Source organism: Erigeron canadensis, chromosome 2 (assembly GCF_010389155.1).
Source record: "Erigeron canadensis isolate Cc75 chromosome 2, C_canadensis_v1, whole genome shotgun sequence".
NCBI classification, from domain to species: Eukaryota; Viridiplantae; Streptophyta; class Magnoliopsida; order Asterales; family Asteraceae; genus Erigeron; species Erigeron canadensis.
In genome coordinates, this window is record NC_057762.1 from 44,813,569 (window position 1) to 44,838,263 (window position 24,695).

Below are 24,695 nucleotides of genomic sequence, written 5' to 3' on the forward strand. Positions count from 1 at the left end.
TGGTCGGTCTCGCGGCCAAGGACGACTCCAAATATTAACTTTATAAAGATAATGTTAAATCAACTTAATTGGTGTATTTAAAGATGTGTCTAATTGTAAGACGATGACATGTGAAAAAGTTAAAAGGCAGGATTAAGAAAGAGAATTAGTGGAATTTACATGTCAAATTTTTAAGGTTTTAGGTACATATTTAAGCACACCAATTAAATTAATTAATCATTTTCCATTAAGGATATTTTGACATATTATAGTCGGCATATTATAGTCAGCACTTAATAAAAGTGTATATTTTCTTCGATTTTTTTTCACTTTACACATATATAAATACACGTATAGATACCTTTGAACACACCTTGTCTCTTTACTCCTCACTTAACCGAACAAAACAAACCAAAGAGTCAAACTGAAGAAGTCGTGCCACTAACTAAAAAGACCGACGAGGCAACTGAATTTGCCGTTGGCACCGCTCTAGCAAAACTTTCAAAATGAAAAATTAAACCAAATGCTTTGAATGTCATGTTGTGTAAGATCGAGTATACGTTTGTCTTTTGATCAAATAAAATTAGTTTGAACAAATTGTTTAAATTTTATTTTTTATTTTTTTAAAAAAAGAGTAAAATTAAACAGTAGCATAAACCAACAAGTTGTAGAATCAAGAATGACATGGTCAATTATACACCATGTATTAATGGGAGGAGATTTCCTCAAGTTACTTCTAACATGACTAGAGTAATCTTGACTTTTAAATGAAAATCAATGATCAAAAATAATATTTGAATCTTAGTTATTGATTTTTATTATATTTCCCCAACTTAACTTGAGAGAATCTCTTAGTCATTGATTTTTAACTCGAGTTGGGGAAATTAATATGGATGCAATGTATCAGCCTCTTGCTCCCACTTTGTAGCTCATTTGTTTATCGACTAATCCACTCTGCTTATAACTTCATCTGTTCCACAATAATCATGAGTAACTAACTACATTCCTAATTTCCTTCCGACACCTCTTCCTTATGTTTACAAATTTCTTATAACTACGTTCTTATTCATCAAACCATGGCATCAAGGCATTCTCAGGTCATACGACCATGCATGCCTCGTAAGTAAATTCTATATTGCAAATGAATTTCACTTAAAGATGCTTATTTCTAATGTTACTATTTGCTTTTTCACGCAAATTGCATAGACTGGTAACCCGGGTTTCCATTTCAACTGAACTTTGCGTTCCCATGGTCAAAGTAATTGTGTAAGTTAACTGGTTTTCAGGCGCCATATATATAGTCGCCACATTGGAGAAACATTAGGCAACATGGTCAACATTGTATGACCAGATAACGTGGCCAAATTACCTTGTATCAAAATTTTTGAAAATTTGTATTTATAGTTAAAAATTGAATCAAACTTCCTTACCTATGTACGTTATAATATTTTTGATGAGAAATAAAAGATAAGGCAATGGCTCATTAGTAGGGAAAAAAAAAAAAGTTCCTTACCGAAACAAAATTCGCCTAAAGTAAACACCAAGATTGTTAGCAAGTTTGTGCTCCATGCATACCATTGGGGATACTAAGCTTGTATTTACTTTTGTGTTGGGTTGCTTATAGCTTTTTAAGCTTATTTTGAATGTAGTTCTTTTCTGTTTTATAATTTTATTTCTCGCATTGTTATCTATCCTTCGAGGCTCATACTCATAATGATGAGAACTTACTAGCTATCGTGATCCTCATGCTGATGTTTTTGTAATTTCTTCTATGTGAAGCAGATCTTAAATTGAAATTTAGCACAATGCATTAGAGAGGCTGCAGATGTGGCAATATGGATGGGTTGGATAACTGTTGGATCAAAATGGTCAACTTTTTGTACATCTGTGTGGGGTCGCAACAGTTTTTATCTACGAGTACTAGGTTAGATCCGGTTTCAATTAATAAAATACAACATGGATATATATTTGTACTTTTGATTGCGTTTCTTCAGTCTGAACTCTGAAATGGTGATCGGTTCAAGTAATTAAGCTTGTGCTGAAAGACGTGGTCAACTGTTATACATGTTGACTTCGTATACGTATAAATATATAATTAGTCAATTAGAATGGATAGAAATAGAAGAAAAAAACGAAGGCAAAGTAGAATTATTTACTGTGATTTCTGTCACGTTTAATTACATCACACAAACCACATGACATGATAAAAACAAATTATTTAAGATCCATGAAACTACTTGATCGTACACACACACTGTCCTAGAATTCACCGGCCGTCGGAGACATCGGAAGCAAGGCGAGAAGCGATGGCGGAGTGATACATGATGTCATGGAAGTTAGACATTTCAGTAGTCTTCATTCTCAGTTGCTTGGCTTTTTCTTCAGTGAAGCAACCTGGAGTGAATCGTGATTTGCTGCTGCTGCTGTTGATGTTGTTGTTATCCGGATCTGAGGTTTCGGTTAACGGTTTGTTGCTGGATCTGGTGAGTGGGGTCCACCATTTGTTGGAACCGGTTGCTGCCGGTGGTTTTGTGACGACCTGGTTGGTTGTTTTGCTGTAGGTAGTGATGATGGGATGGAGAGAAATGGAAGAGAGTGGTGTTATTATTGTCATTTTATTCTAATTATTACTTTCAGAAAAAATGAAAAGGAAAGAAGACAAAAATTCAGATATTTTGATCTTTTTTTTCTTTGATGATGGAGATGGAAGTGGGATTGTGAGAGGATCTGTAGGAAAAACAAAGGGAAGGGGGGTAATAAAAGATGACAACTTGACAAGTGTGGCAGATGGATAAGGTTATCCACGTGGTGCCACGCATTTGTTATGCGTTACTTGTACTAACTTTTTTCAAAACTCAAAAATACTCTTTTTCAACACGATAATAATGTTTATACAATTCTATTTTAGTTTGTTTAGTAAGTATATTTATTTTTAAAAAATAACATATTAATGTTATCATATTACTATTATTATTATTGGTTCGCTACCAAAAGTCCAAAACTAGCCGCACCATATTGACAGAAAAGTAACATTTCCACAAGTACGTATACCATAAGTGCAACGTCAGCTTCGTTTATTATGTGTACATTATATAAGTATTATTTCACGGATTCAAATACTAGCGAATCAATTCAAAGTATCACTTTAACGACAAAATCATAATAGGCCCTGCATCGACATCGAGTATGGTCAAATCAAAGTAATCGACTTTTTTGGGCTTGATCCCCAATACTTGTCTTTTTAGCTGCAATGTTTCATTGGGCCTTTGGACCAAGTTTTAGTACTCCTGCATGCAGTCCTGCAGCATATTTAACATTTTAACCCCAAATGCAGCTTTTAGTATCTATTAGTCTATTACTAAAATCGGTGATCTTTCACTCAGGCTGAATTTGATCACCATGGTAGACTTGCTGCAAATATACAAAAATACACCACGACTTAACGGCAAATAAAAATCTTAACATATGTAATAAATAAATTTTAAAAAGAAATGTTTAGCAATTAGCATGAGCTTAAAGATTAATCAAAGAAGTATTGAAATGCAAAGGTGTATTAATTCAATAATACTTATTGTTACCTGAGTGCGTCTATCTTCTTTAAAGCTTAGATTTCGAACCTTCAGCTCTCCTCTACTTGTAGTCAGTTCATCTAGTATTTCAGCATCACAGATATCACCTTCGGTACTCCCACCACCAGCATGATCAGTTTCCTGTGTTATAAGAAGTGAAATTATGTACAGCTCACGAGAGTTGTGTAATGCACCAAAAAATGGGTTTGGGTCAAGAGTCAAGACATGCAATATATCCAAACAGGCGGGTCACGTGGAGGAAAGCCAAACACTTTTACAGAAGACCTTTTATTAGTTTATAAATATTGAATAAGCTAGATTCTAAGAATTATAATGTTGAAGTTATAGTCAAATTTATTTTCTGTAATATACGTTTAAAGTTTTAAGGACTTTGAAAGCATTCTAGGTGACTTTTAACCAATTAACCCTTAACGCCTTTTAGCTTACAATTTTAGAAATACCCTTAATTTTAACTCGTTGGAGATAAAATACAACCCATGTTGCTTGTTGAAAGCTTGTGACTGTCGATTGGAAACTTACCCTGAGATTAAAGCTGGGAGCACGTGATGGACCACCCACAATTTCCTCATACTCGGCTGCATCCAGTTCCCTTAAATGGTGCGGTTGGAACAACTTTGGTAGAATGTGTTGTCGTATCACAATGAGAAGGAAGAAGGGCATGGGAAAGAGAATGCCAGCCGTAGGAATCCATGTCACACCATAACAAACAAGGAAATAGACAATCTGGAACATTGTGAATATAACTATGCTTCTAAAGGGCACAAACTCAACAAACGAAGCATGCACCTTCTCGAAAACCCTGCCACATTTACACAAGAAACCATGAATATAAAACGAAATTTGAATAATCATTGGGACTAGAGGATGCAAAATCAAATTTTTACTTATAAATATATCAATTCAAAAAACGTGTTGATCTCTACCAAGTCAAGATGGTAAAACAGAAATAGTTTAAAACAAAAACCAGAAAAATGGGTTGACAGTTTCCCGAAATGTATTTTTAATGCATAAAACTAAACCTCTTAAAATCGTTTCGTTTAAAAGAGGGTATCAATAACCATACAATTTGCTTTTTTAATATATCACACCTGAGACACTAACCATACAACCCAGCCCCGCCCTTTTGACCCATATAACGAACCCTGTACATGCCTATTTTCCACTCTAATTGGTTAATTGAAAACTTACTTGTATCTTCTGCCAGACGGGACAAAAAGAAGTAAGATCCTTTCCCAAAACTGGTTTCCGGGGAGGCTGTCAATAGCCATGTAAGCAAAATATCCCCAAAGAACTGAGGTAGGTATTAACTTGATAAGAGGCATAGCGCATATAGATGCTGCTAAAAGAAGTGACTGCAGTAGATTGCTGACCCTTTGCTCATTAACTCGCACGGGTAAATGAGCATCAATGTGTTCCTCAGGATCAAATTTCCCCGTGGTGCTTTCCTTTCCATCTTCAACTTTCATGACAGCTTCTTGCAAGTTTTTCAGTTCATTAACTACTGCAGTTGTCTGTGATGGAAGAACGCCAATTACTGTAACTTAAATATCTAAAACAGTGTTTATTACAAAAACAAAGACTGAGAGATTTACAGTTGAAGATTGATCAATTTCTATGAACACATTTTGCATCTTGTTGTAAATTTCAGTACTGCTAGCTTTAAGCTTTATGCTTTCCTTGGCACTCTCTACCAATTTCTTCTTGATAAACTGGTGGAACAATCTCATCATTAATTGGAACAAGTAAACCTCATCAAGTGGTTAGAACTTAGAACACCTCTGTTACTTTTTCAAGGACTTGCCTGTTTTTTTAGAACAGCTAGGCTTTTAGTGTGCATCGGTGCCTGAGGCAACACACCGTTTGAAGGAGGTAGACCAAGTAATCCGCAAAGTAAGGTCTGGTAGAATATTAATAGAAAGAATTAGCTTGTGGTGGTCAAAAGGTGCATATGAATAAAAAAAATGATAAAGTTTACCATGAATCCAAGTAAAAAAATGTCATAATGGTAGGCTGAAGGATTCTTGAGATTAAACTCTTTTTGCTGAGCCATTTGTGAAGCAACACTATGATCGAAGAAATAAAGACTGGCAATCATAAGAGATGGGATGATAGCCGCGAAGATGTAAGCCGGGGGAACTCTGCCCATATCCTGTCAGTCAATATCAATGTAAGGACTAAGTTTAAGATCCAAAACATCACAAGTGATTAGAAATTTACACATTTGCACCTTGATTACGCTCCAGTGGTATGTGGATTCAGGTTCCCATAAGAGTGGGCTAAAGAGCCTTCTTGGAACTCCAGAAGGGATGTTGCTTGGTACACTGAATGAGAGTATTGTCCACACTACAACCATCAATGGGACACCATAGTCTGCTATGAAACTTCTGAGTTCACCTATATTGCATGCAATGGTAATTAAGTACATGTTATGATGATTTGGCCTATAATCGATGTAATGTAACTTCACAAACTTGTTGAGAGGAAAGCCATATGTAATTATAGGTTGCTCCATTCACCTGTTCCAAACCACCATGATCTTGCTTTCCTACTCTTCAATGCAGTGTATAAAAGGCCAAATGAGAATACAATTGCCAGCAGACCATTGGTGTAAAGCCATTGAAATTGAAACTTCTCATTATTAGCGTCCTCATTTTTAGGAACCTTGAATTCGCTCACTAGTCCCTATGCAACAAAATCACAAGCTACTCATAAGAAACTTGAAAAATAGTAACAACCCATCAGCTTCACAACTTTTACATCTCCAATGATTACCTTGATGGCTTCTTGAATGAAAAGAACAGAAATTAACATCCCAAAAGTTTCCCCTGCAATCCTCGTAAACCTATTGATAATAACACTAGCATTGAATACTGCCAGAAGAAACAACATCAAAGCTGTCCAAGTGCATACCCTACAACAGTAATGCAAACAATCACTGTTGATCAATTAATCTGATCTTTTCAAACAAAGGCCTTCAAAAAAAAAAAAAATGAAATTACCATCCAGTCCAGGCCAAGAATAGCTCCTGCCTCAAAGCTTCCCTCCCTTTAGCAAATTTATACAAGTAAGAGTACATTATAATAGTAGGTTCAGCAACTCCCAGTATAAGAAGAGGTTGTCCACCAAATATCGAGTGAATGAGACCACAAATAGCCGTAGAGGCCAAAGTTTCAACGGTACTCAAGCTTCCATCTACAAACAAAACCATGGATATTATGAACCTACAAACTCATCACTAGTCCCTGTCATCTAACTATATCTAAATTTCTCTTCAACAGAATACCTGTATCTCGGCTAAGTTGCTCTCCAAATGCAATTACAGGTAGAGCGGAAGCAAAAAAGATGTATGTAGTTGGAGCTAATATTCTACAAACATGAATTCCATTATTCAACACGAGTCAATGATGAATAACTACTATTTTTCACATATATATATGCTACCAAAAGGTCCAAAACTACAAAACTTGTTTAGATTATTAGCATACAGTGAAAAGTATTCGATGTAGTTGACTATTCAAAGTCACATGCTAATTACTGTACATCATTAGGCTATAAGTATACATATATAGCAGCTCATGTACTTAATGTATACATGCATATATAGCCGTTTTGACATTTATTAGCCAGCAAACATATATACTATTCAACTATGAAAATTAAAAAACTGCACACACATATAACATAAGTGCAAAAGTAAACAAGATGCCGGCCAGAGTGAAGGAGAAATACGCACGCAAATCCAGAGCGAAAACCGGCAATCCAATCCTGTTTGTAGCACAACGAACGCCCTCTAACATCACCTGCAATCCCTCGGAACGGAGATTTCAAATGCTCCATTCTTGAAACCGATACATACAACATGCACAAACACAATCAGCTTAATTAATTAAACTTATTCGGTTTCCTATCTATTTATTATAATATATATACAGATTCATATAGAAGGTTGAAGTAATTAAGTTATCACTTTAAAAATCCAGATATAGAAACTGATTAGTATCATATCGTATTAATAATAACTAGTAATTGGTAAATAGTGATTTGTTTATAAAAAGAAAAAAATGAAGAAGATTGAGAGTGGAGAAAACCTGAGGTAAGAGTGGGTGATATGAAGAAGTAATTAATAAAGTTGCAACTTAAAATTGATTGTATGTGTCAGAGAGTCCAACCATGTATGCCAGTTATCTTATATGGCATTATATTATGTAACAATTTTGTTGGCCGTTAAAAATAAAAAATAAAAAAACACGTAATGTAGAGAGGAGAAGAAGAGGGAGGGAGTCCAACCTTTAAATCACCCGCCTGCTTAGAAAAGGCCGGATTGGTGGATATTCTAGGTACTGCCTACCTTAATTTGCATATTCTACTTAACGGTCCCACACACACCAACTCTTGACTCCCTTTTCCAATAACCCTTTATTTTTGTTTTTTGTTTTTTGGTAATATGACTCATATATTTCTATTTTTTGAAATTTAAATAACTATAGTTGCACTTCATAGGGTGGCTATAATTAGGTCCATCGACGTTGTGGTGGTGGAGTTATAAAAGAGCGGTCGAGAAAAAATGGTTTGTCACTGTTGGATCAAAAGCGATCATTTTAAAATGACGAGAGATAGTATTTGCGCGTTGCGGAGGTGGGATGGTGGGGTGATAGGTCATAGTAGGTGATAAGTCATAGAATGTGATAACCAAATGTCTTAGCCGTATGAGTTCCGCCCTCGGATTTAAAAATTCGTCGAAAGTATATCGAATGACCTCTCTAATGAAAGAGCATGAAATTTTAAGAAAACTTATACAATTTTTATAATTTATCGGTATACGATTTTTGAGATAAAAGATTTTGAAAGAACTAAATGAATAAAATGATTTTTTAAGGAGAGAGAAATAAATGTGGGGTTGAGATTTGATGAGAGATGGAAAATGGATGGTTTAGATTTAAAGTTACATTAGGGTCATTAAATAGAAATGTTTAAATTAATAAATAAATAAGAAAAGTAATTTATGTAGTACAAATTATCTTTTCTTAAAAAAAAAAGCTAAATACTTTATAAAATAGTATTAAATATTAGATAATTATAATTAATAGTTAACATAAATTTATTAATTGATGACTTGATGTGATGTTTTTTTAAGGTTGTTATTGAGTTTAAAAAAAAAAAAAAATGATATATATATTTCTCGCTGTCAGCATCATCTTCCTGCCGCATTGTTTGTACAACTTGCTAATATGGTATATTAAGTTTTTTAGCATCACTTAATGGTATATATGTTTAGTTGATTGCTCGGCATATAATTAAAACATTTTAGGAAAATATATTAGTTTGTGTTGAGACGGATAGGCCGGATAAGTCATAGGTACATGTTGGATCAAAATTATAAATTTATCACATATGAAAGCATAAAGAGCAATACATCGTTATTTAAAATATAGTGTAAAAAAATAAAAATTTATTTATTATAACTTACACGACATGTTTAATTAATAGAAGTGATATTCGTATCATTTTTTTTAATTAATGTACTACAATTATGCATTACTGGCTTGTACAGTTAGTAATACAGTTTGTATATAGCGGTACATTCATCAAATATGATGGTACGGATATCACTTCTCTTAATTAATCAATTAATAATAATAACAATATATCCATGTTTTTAACTTATAATACAATATATATATATATATATATATATATTACTTATTATTTTAAGTATGTATAAAACCATCAAAGTTGGATTAAGGAGTTAACATTCTTGCCTTTGGGAAGAGAGGTCAAAAATTATATTCCTTGCAAGCCCAAAAGTCCTATTTTATCTTAGGTTGTCTACATCTCAATCTCTGTCATATACCATCGAGATATTGAGACTCAAAACTCATAAAAAACGGTATTGAGTGTTTATATACACACAACTACATTTAAATATATATACACATAACTTAATTAAACGTTGTTGAAAATATTAAATGTTATAAATTATGTTTTTCACTTTCATAACTTTATATTAGAGTTATATAATTATCAATATCAACCATCGGATTGATAGCCCAGAGGCAAACCGCACCCTTAGAAGTCGGGCCCACACATGTTTTCCTTGCACCAAAGAGCTTAGGTGCAAGTTCGAATCTCGGCCTGCAATGCATGTTGTGTGGTATTTGGTGGAGGGGATTTTTTAGGATATATACTGAACGGGCGGTGTATATGATACCAAAGCAGTGTACGGGATTGAGGTGTTCCCGCCCAAATACACTTTTTTTGCACCAAAATTATCAATATCAAAAGTAATATTACATATATTAACCAAATACTTTTACAATAGATACTCTTATTATAGGGCTATTATTGAAGAGATCAAATGCATGTTAATATTATATTATAATTAACTACTTATAACTTGACTTTATATATAAAAATTAATTTTCTTTTAAAGTGTAAATCATTTACTCGCAATAGGGGATCTAACTTACGTTGTCTTAACAGATTCGCGCTAAAGAATGTAATAAAATTATCTGGATATATTACAAAAAAATACAACTCTAATATCAAAAACCATCCGATATCATAAAAACTATAAAAATGTATAAAATATTTAGCTGTCCCGTACGAATATATGCCATAATTTATTTGTTTGAAACTTATAATATATCATGTAATATACTTTTTCTTAATTGGATGGTAAAGTATCATATATGAATTGTATGACATAAACGTATGACTTTAATAGTGCTTTACGTGGAATTTTGCCAGTCAAATAAAATAATATTTTCTTTATGTCGTCGATGCATTCTACAAAATCAAAACAAGTCAGTATCGTAATTACGTGGTGTAGAAATTTTGGATGTACATTTTATAGGGAAAATGAGGGGGGAGAAATTTCGGTTTACATAGGGAAAATGACGGGGGAAAGAATCAAAGAAATTTTGGTTTAGATTTTAAGACCAACTAAGACAAACTAATTCGTGTTAACAAGGCAAGCTCAACATTTTCTTTTTCTGTTTTTTTTTTTTATTTTTATTTCTGGTAGAACGAATTTTGATTTTATTTTTTTTCTTCTTTCTTCTTTTTTTTTTTTTTTATATTTATTTTTAAGGATATAGAGTATCATGAGAGGAGTTTTACGAACACGGAGCATCTAAACATTTCAATACTCTTGGTCAATATATTTTAATACTCTATTCGTCCCAATTTAAATTTCATAGTTTAACATTTTTTATCTTTCATGGTTAACTTTTTGACCGTCTAGAATTCTATTAGTGTTATGTAATATATATGAATCGATTAAGTTTTTAATGTATTTTATAATGATATAACTTTCGCCAAGTATTACAAAACATCAACAACAATATTAATGGTCAACGTTGCGAAAGAAATACTTGGACAGTCAAACTTGGATATTTAAATTGAGACAGGGGAAATATATATATATATATCGTCAATGCTAGTGACGTCCTTAAACGTTTGTCAGTTGTCACATCGTATCCTTACAAATCTTTTAAAATCCTTATAAATCCTTCAAATCTTATAATTTTACCTCCAACCATAAAAACATCTTTACATGTCCTTACAAACATCCTTAAAAAAAATATATATTAACTTTGGACAAGTGAAGGGCATTAAGAACATACATCAAAAAAATCTTTAGTTTTGAACAAAATTTAATGTAATGGATGTCCATGGACAACTAAGGGCACTAAAGGGTTTCCCATTGGAGATAGTCTAATAATTCGTACCTCTACTTGACGGAATCATCTCTCTGGTTGAACTTTGAACAACACATCGAGAGAGTTCCTGAAACAGGTCATCATCAAGGCCAAAACATATTAGAACATATATAATACATGTAAATTGACAAAATTACCCTTAATGAATTAAATTATCATCAACCCTTAATATCAAATTACACTATTCGATCCTTATATTATAAAATATCTCTACTAAGCACTTTTAAATCAAACATCTTTACATCAATTACCTAAACTATTTGACGCTGCCACCACCACCACCATCCATCGTTGCCATCATACCGTTATCATCATCGTCGCATTGTGCGGGTATCATGCTTATTAGATTAGTATACTTACAAATGAAATCTACAGACTTATGTGATGTTCATAAATACAAAAACGAAAAAAAAAATTAAATATATGTAATTGGTTCTCTACTTATCTTTATATATCACATCAAATTAATTATAGTGCTTATAAGATGTTACATAAAAAAGAAAAACTAATCAAAAATGGTGGAGACAAAAAGTAAGAAGCATATAAAAAAAATCCAAATATAGCATAAACTAACTTTCAAGTTATCATATTCCAATATAAGTCGTTACTGGATAAAAGAAATGATAAGTTCGGATCGAATATCATAGTGCATTTTTCAATTGGACTCGAAACATTTAAAATTCAAAAACATCTGAAATTGTTAACGTATTCTTCTTTTTGATTGACCTAAGTATTCAATTCGCTTTGCGAGCTGAGTAGTCTTGAAATGACTACCCACTTTACATATTGGCCAAAACTGATGGGGTGAAACTCTGTTGCCACAAAGGTATAATTTATCCTCACAAAATTCAAAATTTAGGTCTTGTGTACCAAACATTAACCATTAATGTACCAATAAACTTACAAGTAGCATCTTTCAATGATTAAGTGACAACATATTGAATTACATGTTAATATTACTATGGGAAGGGGAATATGAGGCTATTAGATATTTAAGTTGGGTGAAAAAACCCATCACATACCTTTTTTTTAAACCATAAAAATCATGGGGGGTCAAACATTTATTCAAAATATTAAAATATTGGTATGTGAAGTATTTTTCACCCAAGTTGAGTGCATAACAGCCCCATAATCACTTTTCTCGTATTATAATTAGTTCATCAATGATCAAGTGACAACATATAGCATCACATATTAATATTAGTATTAATATTAAAGTATAAGTTAAATATACTTTTTCAGGTAAACATTTCTTAATCAGGTTAAAGCTGACCCTGGAAATTTATGGGTCTACTAGAACGAAAAATTCCTAAACTATACGTAACCAAATTGATCAGTGACCTAAAAACCAAAATTCATCCTAATCACCTAACTAGCATGCACATAATTTGATATTAAAGGTATTATTGCTATATAAATGTGTATGTAAATGAGTTTATCATTTAAATTAGAGGTCCGTTTTGCTCTAATGCTTAAGTAGTGACGAAATCAGAATTTTAGGTCTTGTACTTAAACAGTTTACAAGATACTAACAAAAATATAAAATGGACCAATAACTTTAAATTAAGGGATGAACGTAAGTGTATGATTTGTTGAGTTGCTAATTATCTTTGAATTACATTATTAACATAATATTAATACTAGAAATAGTGACGGATTTACATGGAAAGGTGGGTACGAAATTACATACCCAGTAACACAAATTACTAGCAGTAAAATTATTATTTTTAATTAAAGTCAATATTAATAGTGCATATCTTTTAAAAAATCAATGCATGCCCACAATCAAAAGAGAAAAGAATACGAAAGGCTTTAATTAATTTTATTATCCAAGTCTTTAAATTTGGCGGTGATAACAGGTGGTTAAAGATAAACAATAAACATTTTAGCTGTACAAGTAGTTTTTACAATCTCTATCAATTATGTCATGCAATTTTTAAATTATAATTTATGTGAACCTGTAAAATAGCTATCCCAATATACATGATTCCTTATTTTCTATGTAAAATTTATCTTTTAAAATGCTTAGAAAGGTAAATATACAATTTAATCAATAAAATCGATCCGACCTGAAAAGTTACTAAAGAAACTACATGTTCATGAAAAATTGCGTACTTTAAGACACATTTCTAGATCCGTCACAAATAAAATGTTATAGATACGGTGGTGATGTGATTCCATGTAGCTCTGCCGCCATGCTTAAGCCACGACGCTGAGTGCCAACTTTCAATTTATATTGTGCCAACTTCATCGGCAGGTATGGGCTTGGACATATTTGGAGCAAAAAAAGATTTTGGCCCAGAGAGCCCAACGGATATAAAAGAAATGTGTAGCCCAAAATGTAATGTGCAACTAAGTGTGTGTAACTAAAGTAAGAAGAAGATGGCTGGTAGTGGCCGTAAATTGACATTTGGTCGACGTTAATATACATATATATAATTCCTGCCTTTCGGAGTTATCAAGGGACTCCCATCCATCGGCATCACCGAAAAGCCCCCCCTCTCTCTCTCTCCCTCCCGATATATCAACCCCCAACATACATACATACAACACACAGGTATACATATAGTTCGTCTTTCTGTCTGTATCTACCAAGTAGCTACCGATCATCATGGCGACGACACATTGTCACTCAGCATCGTTTCTCAATTCTTCTTCATCTTCTTGTTTCACTAACAATAATAATAATAATATTAATAGTAAGAGTAACCACAGCCTCTTCCATCAGCAGCAACAACAACAAACTGTTTCATTTTTGTTATCGAAACGATGTCGTTCAACTAATCTATGCTTACAACCTCTCCGATCTTCATTCTCGAAAACAGCTGTCCAAGATGGTTAGTTATTAGTACTTCCTAACTCTTTATTTTTTGTGCATTTCATTTATTTATACACTAATAATAAATTACTGTAATTAAGGGTCAAGACTTTGATTATATAAATCACTAAGATTAGATTAGCAGTTCGAATAGTGATGATGATCATAAGAATTTGTTAGGAACAAGCAATCCTTGTTTGACTTTTTTTTCAAAGGGTTCTTCTTCTGTGGTCCGGCTGCTTTGACTTTACCCCCAACTTGTTGACCTAAGGGTCTTTTGTTTACAGATATGCCATTCATCTTGTTTTAAAATGTAGATACAGATATTTATGATTTTTATTATTCGGCTTAAGTTTCTTTACAAAATGTATCTAGGTGCTGCAAAGAAGAAATCGTCTTCTGACATTCCTCTTACTATACCAAACAATGACTTGGTCTCGGTCCCACCCGTCACACCGCCAGAAGAACTCCAAGATGTTCATCGTCTTGTTAATTTTGATAAAGACAAGTGTACTGTCAGTATAACAGTGGTTGGAGCCTCAGGCGACCTTGCTAAGAAAAAGATTTTTCCTGCACTCTTTGCTCTTTATTACGAAGGTTGCCTCCCTGAGGTTTGTACTCTTTTTACATATCATAGAAAGTTTATTCCAACTTATTTAATTGTCATACACCTACTAATGGATAATGTTTTATCTTTTTCTGCCAATTTTTGACAGCATTTTACTATATTTGGATATGCACGTAGTAAGATGAGTGATGCTGAACTTCGAACAATGGTTAGCAAGACACTTACGTGCAGAATCGATCAAAGGTGGATGCACTTCCATTTTCTGTTTACATTCATTTGATTTTCATGTTGTGGTTTTTTTTTTTTTTTTTGGTTGTGAAAATAGTATGTTTTTTTAAAATTGTTTGACTGACATATTTCAGGGAGAATTGTGGTGAAAAGATGGACCAGTTTCTTGAAAGGTGTTTTTACCACCCAGGTCAATACGACTCTCAAGAGAACTTCTTGCAGCTGGATAAAAAGCTCAAGGAACACGAGGTAATGTCTATGAAGTTATAAAGATTGGCAGATTTATGTGTTCAAGCTCTAGATTAATTTTTTTTTTTTTGAAGGAAAATATTCCCTATCTCACAATTTATTCACACACATGTGATTTGTCCCCAATGGGACTATAGCTGACAATCTATTGGTTGTTGCGTCACCTCAAATATTGCCCGACCAAAGGCTTTGGTTAGAATTACTTTTAATAGTTTTGCTTACAATTGTAAAAGGTTAGAGCTACATTATTACCTATATAACTTAATTTCATTTAATACTTCTCAAAACAACAAATAATAGACATAATAAAAAATCAAAAAATCAAAATTTGCCAAACATTCGAAAACATCAAAATGGATTATTGTAGCTGACTTTGTGATTCTGATTATTCAAGATCTTGCAATCACTTTCTAAAGGGCACATTTAAACACCACCTTAGTGTATGGTGTCACTTGATGTCATTTTCCAACAGGATCGTTCACTTTTGAAACCATTGTACTCCAATATTCTTCGCAAAACAATCATCTTTTGTGTAAAAATGCCAAATGGCACTCTAATATGCAGGATGGTTTGTTTTTTTTTTTTGTACAAATAACGGTAATGTAAATGCAAACAAAACATTCACATTTAACACTCCTTTTTCTTTTTAAATTCCTTATACTTGCTATGTTTTCTGTAGTTATTTGCATTTACACTACAATGATTGCTAGTTTGCAACAAACAGAGCCACACATGATTCTTTTGGAAGATAGTTGCTCAGTTAGATGATTACTTATAATATATGCAAGATCTTAGTTTGATAGCAATCTAATCTTTATTTAGGAAGGAAGGGTCGCGAACCGTCTTTTCTATTTATCTATCCCACCAAATATTTTCATAGACGCAGTGCGATGTGCCAGCTCATCTGCATCTTCTGCACATGGATGGACAAGGGTCATCGTGGAAAAACCATTTGGTCGAGATTCTGAATCCTCTGCTGCATTAACAAGGTCCCTCAAGCAATACTTGGATGAAGATCAAATTTTTAGGTCGGTCTAACTATCTTCTATAATACCTATTTGTGATGAAAGTGAAATCAGCCACTGATTTTCGAATGGTTACTATTATACAGGATAGATCATTATCTTGGGAAAGAGCTGGTGGAGAATCTTTCAGTTCTTCGCTTCTCAAACTTAATTTTTGAACCCTTGTGGTCAAGACAATATATAAGGAACGTACAATTTATATTTGCTGAAGATTTTGGCACAGAAGGACGTGGAGGGTAATAATCTCCCTGATTTTTGTTACAGAAAACTCATTTGGGTATACTCGAGGGACCCTTGTTTACCTTGTTTGTTTGTCCTTTTTAGATACTTTGACAATTATGGAATAATTAGAGACATTATGCAAAACCATCTGCTTCAAATGCTGGCTATTTTTGCCATGGAAACCCCTGTTAGCTTGGATGCAGAAGATATCAGAAATGAAAAGGTTGTAACATTATGATAAATTATTTGAGAGCTCCAATTTCCCAATTCTTATACTTGGCTTTTTGGTTGCACATTGATCATCTTCCTTCCAAAATGAAAAATGTAATTTATCCCATTTGCAGAATGAACAAGTTTAGCAAGAATGATGATATGTTTGCAACGAAATGCCAGGAACTACTAAAATCATTTATTAATATCATTTCTACAACATGTTTTTGGTAATTCTTTTTAACGGTTTGCAGGTCAAAGTTTTACGTTCCATGAGGCCTTTACAACTTGATGATATAGTAATAGGACAATATAAGAGTCACACAAGAGGAGGTGTTAAGTATCCGGCATATACTGATGACAAGACTGTACCAGCGGACAGTTTGACACCAACTTTTGCTGCTGCTTCTCTTTTTATCGACAATGCTAGATGGGATGGTGTGCCCTTTTTGATGAAGGCTGGAAAGGCTTTGCATGATCGTAGGTTAGTATTTTAACATATTATGATGTATTCTGTTTATATGCTCTTATATATTAGTAACATTCATCATCTATCTACTGCTTTCTAACTTTAAGGCCAGATTGTTTTTTTTCTCAAAATTGATAAACTTTTATTTTTCTTGGTCATGTAAGATCCTTGTATAGGATGCAAAAATGGTGGGTGGGGCTGGTTATGTAGCTGGTCAAAATGTGTAGCATCCAGCAGTTGGACATGTGAACTTTTTTTTCTTTCTGAATTTCATGAATGAGAATTAGATCATTCGTGATTACAATAATAGTTATTTTAATAGTGATCTACTTTCTTTTATCTTGGATGGTACAGTTTAGGAGGTTGTAATCTGTGGCATATTAATCCGGAGCTTTTAAACTGTTTGTCGCATTTTCTTATTACCCGAAATTAAATTTGCCTGTTTGACTGTTCTTCAAAGAATTTGAAACTGCCTCCTCTACTTTTTTATATTGCGGGGTCTCATTTACATGGTGCAAGAAGAATGAGGATGTGATCATGCGTCTGGTTTACGTGATGTGATGAGAAAGGAGGATGGGCCTGCTGAGATTTTTGGCTGCTTCTCTTTATGTTGGGTTACACGAACTCATGTCATTTCTAACGTATTTGCTTTGTTCCATAATTATTGCAATTTCAATATTTAATATTTTGAAAGTGATGAAGTTACAGTTATTTATATGTTCATTGTCATCATTACGGAAATTATGGGTTTTATTTTATTTATATATGTCATTATTGCAGGATGATAGTTTAGACTTTAGACATCCAAAAAACAGTCAAATACAATCTTGAAACTATGTGGTCCAACTCTGATGACTCACACCTTTTTTTTTTCTTTCATTCAGGGCTGAGATAAGAGTGCAGTTCAGACACGTCCCTGGTAATTTGTATAACAAGAATATCGGGGTAGATCTTGACCTAACAACGAATGAGCTTGTTATTCGTGTGCAACCTGATGAAGCCATATATCTAAAGATCAATAACAAAGTTCCTGGTCTTGGAATGAGATTGGACCGAAGCAATCTTAATCTTCTCTATTCAGCAAGGTAATCTCTTCACTTTGTTACCTTTTATTAGTCTTGCTCCCTTGACACGACGCAAGTAAGAACAAAATCTGGTTTCCATGAATGATGGGAAAAGTTTATTACGGTCCTTACGGATATACGCTACACACATAGGATTGTCACAGGGACCATCTAAAAGGAGTTATTGACCTTTTGGAGCAACCTATCTGACTTTTCGTTGCAAACTTCATTGGATATCGAGAAATTGTTACCTATAACAATAACAATACTGTAATTATACATTAGATAAAATTTTAGCATAAATATATTTGGAAATGACTCCCATTGCATAGTTTTGTAGAAAATTCATGTGCAAGAACATTTGCAAGATAAAATAACCAATTGGAAAATAGGATTGTCACAGGGGCCATCTAAAAAGAGTTATTGACCTTTTGGAGCAACCTATTTGACTTTTCATTGCAAACTAATCATCGGATCTTGAGAAATTGTTAACCTATAACAATAACAATACTGTAATTATACATTAGATAAATCTTTTAGCAAAGATATATTTGGAAGTGACTTTCATTGCATAGTTTTGTAGAAAATTCATGTGCAAGAACATTTGCAAGATAAAATAAACAATTGGAACTTTGTAGATCTACTGTCTCCTTTTCCTGATATGATTCTAGGTCCTGAAGTTCTGGTGAAACAATATGATACCCAGGTATTTTGGATAGTGAAGCCAAGTTTTTTTTGATAATCAAACAGGTACTCTAAGGAGATTCCTGATGCGTACGAGAGACTTCTTTTGGATGCTATTGAAGGAGAAAGAAGACTTTTCATACGTAGTGATGAACTAGACGCAGCTTGGTCCTTATTCACTCCTGTACTCAAGGAGCTTGAAGAAAAAAAGGTTGTGCCTGAATACTACCCATATGGCAGTCGTGGTCCTGTTGGGTCTCATTATCTTGCGGCTAGATACAAGGTTCGGTGGGGTGATGTTGGTTCTGACTTCTGAGCAGTAACCAAGGAATAGCACCACCATAGGAAGCAACTGTTTTTCCGTTTTCCTTTTAATTTGCCTATTGAAAATTGCAAGCTTTTCTTTGTGAAAAAGGTGAGGTCCTCGTAATTAGCTTGGTCTTTTTTCAGATAGATTTGTAGGGGTTTATGGTGATGGTGGAAGGAATTAAGTAGCAATAAGCCAACAAAATATGAAGAAGATTTGAAGTGGTGTTTTTGCATTTTTAGTTCGCATTAATGATTACATTGTTCATGGTACTGGTTTTCTTGCCTCTGTATTACTGTTACCAAAAAAAAGGTATCTGGTTACTAGCTGGATTTCTCATAAAGGCAAGTTCGTTGTATTTTATTTAACTTTGAACTAATGTTATTTTTGGGAAAATCATTTGCAAAGTCACTGAACTTTCCTTGAAACATTTTTCAAGTACCCAACAAAAACGTCCCTTTTGACGACATCATCTTCTCCAACGCCATCGTCTTTTCTGGCAACATTTATGCAACAATTTTCCGGTTGCTCCATTTGTGAGTACTACACTACTACTCCCTGCTAACTTTTAAATCCTCCAATTCTGTTCTCAACTGTTAATTTCTTCTGTTGATATGGGTTTCACCTCCTTGCTAGACACATGTAACATAGCTTTCTTTCTCCTTTGGATTAAGAGGCCCTGTCTGATATTCTTACGATTCCATATTCAACCCAGATGCATATGATTCACCTCCAGGTGAGAAACTCAGCACAATGGACTGGACCATGGTGACCCTTGTTGCACCCTACAACAATATTCACATATATCATAACGAAAATGTGGGCATTTCAGTATTCCTTGCATATAGATATAGGTTATCAATTTTAACGGCAGACCTTTTACGAACTCCCTTTCCAAACATAATCCATCAGTAATGGTGTAGGGTACTATATGATAGTGATGTTTCTCTGGGCCTTTTGGACCAACTTTTAAGTACAAGAAAATGGACACCATACTGGATAACTTGTCAATACTCGTTTGACCTCAAAAGTTCTCCATGAGCATACTTCAGTGCTCATACGTAACTGACCATTGAATCGGGGAATGGACGGTTCAATTACATTGCCATGATCAGAAGTCAATAGTAACTGAGAAGGGACTTTTTGGTTATCTATTTCTCTCAACTTCACATGATTTCTCTCATTCTCATACCACCGTTGCAAAGTGGCAGACAATGTAAAAGACAAGAAGATGTAAAGCGGAAGGTTTTATTGTATTGAAAATTGGATACAGTATTACAAACTGACACGCTTTATAGATATAGAGCTACAGATAAGAAAAGATCCCTAACAGAAAGACTTGGTCTATCCAGTATACATGGATCACTAGTAATTCACAATATTGAAACAAATTCTTTAGTCTTTCACTCAGGCTGGATTTCATCATCATGGTAAATTTGCTGCAAACATACAGTATAATGTACCACCAGTTAACATCGAAACAAATTTAAACAGCTATAATTAGCATGATCTTAAAAAGTTCACCAAAGAAGAATCTGAATGCAAAGATCTATGCGTTTGATAAAACTCTTTGTTACCTGTGTGCGTCTGTCTTCTTTAGAGCTAAGATTTCGGACCTTGAGCTCCCCTCTACTTGTAGTCAGTTCATCTAGTATTTCAGCATCACAGATATCACCTTCATTGCTCCCACCACCAGCATTATCAGTTTCCTGTGTTTTCTCGATGGAGTTAGCGATGATTCAAATGAGAAGGGTAACTGTTATTAGAAGCAAGAAAGCGTACAGCTCAGGCGAGCTATGTAATGGGTCAGATTGGATTTTGGGTTAAAACATATAGCTCATAACACATGTACAGACAGGCAGGTCAACTTGGGCACATGTCCAATTTACTTTGAACAATAGATATTTAAAAGTTTTAAAGATTTGAAAACACTAGGTGACTTTCAACCCATTGCACTTATATATGTTACTTGTTTCTTTTTAACCAAGTATTATAAAAATACACGTTTGACTCTAATGAGATAACATACAGACAATATAGACAGTCGACAGCTTGTGATTGGATTGTGAAACTTACCCCGAGATGGAAGCTGGGAGTGCGTGTTGGACTACCCACGATTTCCTCATACTCGGCTGCATCTAGTTCTCTCAAATGGTTCAGCTGGAACAACTTTGGTAAAATGTGTTGTCGTATGATAATGAGAAGGAAGAAGGGGATGGGAAAGAGAATGCCGGCAATAGGAATCCACGTCACACCATAACAAACAAGAAGATACACAATCTGGAAGATTGTGAATATAACTATTCTTCTGAATGGCACGAACTCAACAAAAGACGCATGCACCTTCTCAAAAACCCTGCCACATTTCACAAGAAACCATGAATATAGTATTGTTTTGGTTTACAACTAAAATAGTCAGGTGAATAATACAGTAATATTTTGCACAAGGAGTAATATCTTTTTGATCATACCTGACACACTAACCATTTTATAAAATAATAACCAAAAGTACTTTGGGTTGACCCATACAAAAAGCAATTAATTTTTGGCATGCCCAGTTTCCACCTATAAGTGGTTGAAAACTCACTTGTATCTCCTGCCATAGGGGACAAAAAGAAGCAAGATCCTCTCCCAAAACTGGTTTCCGGGGAGGCTGTCAATGGCCATGTAAGCAAAATATCCCCATAGAACCGAGGTAGGAATTAACTTGATAAGGGGCATAGCACATATAGATGCTGCTAAAAGAAGTGACTGCAGTAGATTGCTGACCCTTTGCTCATTAACTCGCACAGGTAAATGAGCATCAATGTGTTCCTCGGGATCAAACTTTACCTTAGTGTTTTCCTTTACGTTTTCTACTTTCATGACAGCTTCCTGCAAGTCTTCTAGTTCTTTAACTACTGCAGTTGTCTGCAATGAAAGAACACCAATTAAAAAAATTTAGATAAATTTGAAACAACATTTTTTAATCCAAAAAAAAAAAGAACAGACTAAAGAATCACCGCTGGAGATCTATCAATTTCTATGAACACAGTTTGCATTTTGTTGTAGATCTCAATACTGCTAGCTTTCAGCTTTATGCTTTCTTTAGCACTCTCTACCAACTTCTTTCTAATAAACTGATAGAACAATTACATCTTTAATTGGAAAAAGCACACCAAAATCAAGTGGTTGGAATTTAGAACACTTCTGTTTCTTTTTCTTCTTTGGGAACTTGCCTGTTTCTTGAGAACAGCTAGGCTTTTAGTGTGCATCGGTGCTTGAGGCAACACACCATTTGAAGGAGGTAGCCCTAATAATCCACAAAGTAACGTCTGATAGAACATTTCATAAACAAAAGAATGAGCTTGTGGTGGTCAAAAGGTGCATAAGAATAGAGCAAAATGATAAAGTTCACCATGAATCCGAGTAAAAGAATGTCATAGTGGTACGCGGAAGGATTCTTGAGGTTAAACTCTTTTTGCTGAGCCAGTTGTGAAGCAACACTATGGTCAAAAAAGTAAAGACCAGCAATCATAAGAGATGGGATGATAGCAGCGAAGATGTAAGCCGGAGGAACGTTGCCCATATCCTGTTAGTCAACAACATATTGGAGTGATGGACTGATTTAAAAACTGTAAACACCATGATTTATTAGAAATTAACAAATTTGCACCTTGACTACTCTCCAATGGTATGTGGATTCCGATTCCCATGGGAGTGGGCTAAAGAGCCTTCTTGGGACGCCAGAAGGGATGGTGCTTGGTACACTGAATGAGAGCATTGTCCACAGTACAACCATCAATGGGACCCCATAATCTGCTATGAAACTTCTGAGCTCACCTATATTGCATGTAACAGTAATTACATGTTCTGATAATTTGGCCTATAACTAATTAATTCCACATAACTCCAACAAAATTGTTCAGAGTAAGGCTATAAACAACAAAATATTGCTCAATTCACCTGTTCCAAACCACCATGATCTTGCTTTCCTACTCTTCAATGCAGTGTATAAAAGCCCAAATGAGAAGACAATTGCCAGCAGACCGTTGGTGTAAAGCCATTGAAATTGATACTTGTCGTCATTTACATCCTCATTTTTTGGAACTTTGAACTCGCTCACTAGTCCCTATGCATCAATCGCAACCAAGTCTTAAAAACTTAAAAAAACAGTATGAAATCAGCTTCAAAACTTTTCCATCTCAATTGATTACCTTGATGGCTTCTTGAATGAAAAGAACTGAAATTAACATTCCAAAAGTTTCCCCTGCAACCCTGGTAAACCTATTGATAATAACACTAGCATTGAATATTGCCAGAAGAAACAGCATCAAAGCCGTCCAAGTGCATACCCTACAACAGTCACGGTTGATCAATTAATCTGATCTGCTCAAACAAACAAAATCTTATCAAAAAGAAAATAAAATAGGAAATTACCATCCAGTCCAAGCCAAGAACAGTTTTTGCCCCAAATCTTCCCTCCCTTTAGCAAATTTAAACAAGTAAGTGTACATTATAACAGTTGGTTCAGCAACTCCCAATATAAGAAGAGGTTGTCCTCCAAATATCGAGTGTATGAGACCACATATAGCAGTAGAAGTCAAAGTTTCAACTGTGCTCAAGCTTCCATCTAAATACAGAACAGCAGACAAATTAAATTCAACCAACAAACTTATCACAAATTAGATATATATCCAAATACCTCGACTCTAAGTTTCTCTAATTGATATATATATATAAGGACGGAATTGAAATTAATACCTGTATCTCGGCTAAGTTGCTCTCCAAACGCAATCACAGGAAGTGCAGAAGCAAAGAAAATGTATGTAGTTGGAGCCAATATCCTACAAAAGGAACCTTTCATTCTTTTAACCAAAACTCAATGATGATTATTATTGATTAACACACTTTTGGTGTGAATAATGAAAGTAAGCAACTGGAGGTGAAGAAGAAGAAATACGCACGCAAATCCAGAGCGAAAACCAGCAATCCAATCCTGTTTATAGCACCTTGATCGTCCTCTAATATCATGTGCTATCCCTCGGAACGGAGATTTCAAATGCTCCATTATTATTAATATATTCCTGCAATCCATATACATGCATATCAGTTTAACTTAATTATATATAGTATAAATTCATATAGCATATATAATATAGAGAAATTAAACCTGAAGAAAGAATTAAATTCAAAATGAAAATATGTACATATACGTGTATATATGCAGAGTTGAGAAAACGGGGAGTGTGAGAGTGTCTTATAAATTACCAGCCCATCACTACTGATACTCCCTCACGTACTACTCTCTACTCCTATATTAACCCGGTCCCACACATTTTTAAAAAGAAAGTACAAGTGTGTCCCACACTTAAAGGTTAGTTTACTACAACACCAAACGTCGTGATAATTGTGTAACAAATAGGGATAACTGCATAAAATTTGAGTGTATCACACTTAAGCTTACATACTCGACAGCCTTATATTATCATTTCTATATATATATAATACAAGACTGTCGGGTATCTAAGTTTAGGTATAGAATGCTCACATATTGTTTTTTTAATCCATAAAAATCATAG

The 24,695-nt window shown here is 34.1% G+C and overlaps 3 protein-coding genes across 3 annotated transcripts; 1 reads left to right on the forward strand and 2 right to left on the reverse strand.

Moving 5' to 3' along the window:
- Positions 1-3,056: 3,056 nt before the first annotated feature.
- On the reverse strand, positions 3,057-7,828 carry LOC122588974 (boron transporter 4-like). The gene is made up of 14 exons (XM_043761200.1): positions 7,658-7,828; positions 7,303-7,407; positions 6,853-6,935; positions 6,569-6,761; positions 6,342-6,480; positions 6,086-6,251; positions 5,797-5,963; positions 5,545-5,718; positions 5,371-5,466; positions 5,162-5,278; positions 4,758-5,080; positions 4,089-4,368; positions 3,558-3,689; positions 3,057-3,390 (listed from the first exon to the last, which is right to left on the reverse strand). The coding sequence occupies exons 2-14, from the start codon at positions 7,404-7,406 to the stop codon at positions 3,355-3,357; spliced, it is 2,010 nt and encodes a 669-aa protein (XP_043617135.1). The 5' UTR covers position 7,407; positions 7,658-7,828; the 3' UTR covers positions 3,057-3,354.
- Positions 7,829-13,733: 5,905 nt separating this feature from the next.
- On the forward strand, positions 13,734-19,477 carry LOC122586561 (glucose-6-phosphate 1-dehydrogenase, chloroplastic-like). The gene is made up of 10 exons (XM_043758543.1): positions 13,734-14,127; positions 14,484-14,719; positions 14,825-14,919; positions 15,039-15,153; positions 15,976-16,181; positions 16,265-16,414; positions 16,503-16,623; positions 16,865-17,094; positions 17,964-18,164; positions 18,894-19,477. The coding sequence occupies exons 1-10, from the start codon at positions 13,902-13,904 to the stop codon at positions 19,141-19,143; spliced, it is 1,830 nt and encodes a 609-aa protein (XP_043614478.1). The 5' UTR covers positions 13,734-13,901; the 3' UTR covers positions 19,144-19,477.
- Positions 19,478-20,537: 1,060 nt separating this feature from the next.
- Positions 20,538-23,645, reverse strand: LOC122586560 (boron transporter 4-like). Its single transcript, XM_043758542.1, has 11 exons — positions 23,554-23,645; positions 23,331-23,469; positions 23,080-23,245; positions 22,790-22,956; positions 22,532-22,705; positions 22,353-22,448; positions 22,137-22,253; positions 21,722-22,044; positions 21,211-21,490; positions 20,712-20,843; positions 20,538-20,573 (listed from the first exon to the last, which is right to left on the reverse strand). The coding sequence occupies exons 1-11, from the start codon at positions 23,628-23,630 to the stop codon at positions 20,538-20,540; spliced, it is 1,707 nt and encodes a 568-aa protein (XP_043614477.1). The 5' UTR covers positions 23,631-23,645.
- Positions 23,646-24,695: the final 1,050 nt, after the last annotated feature.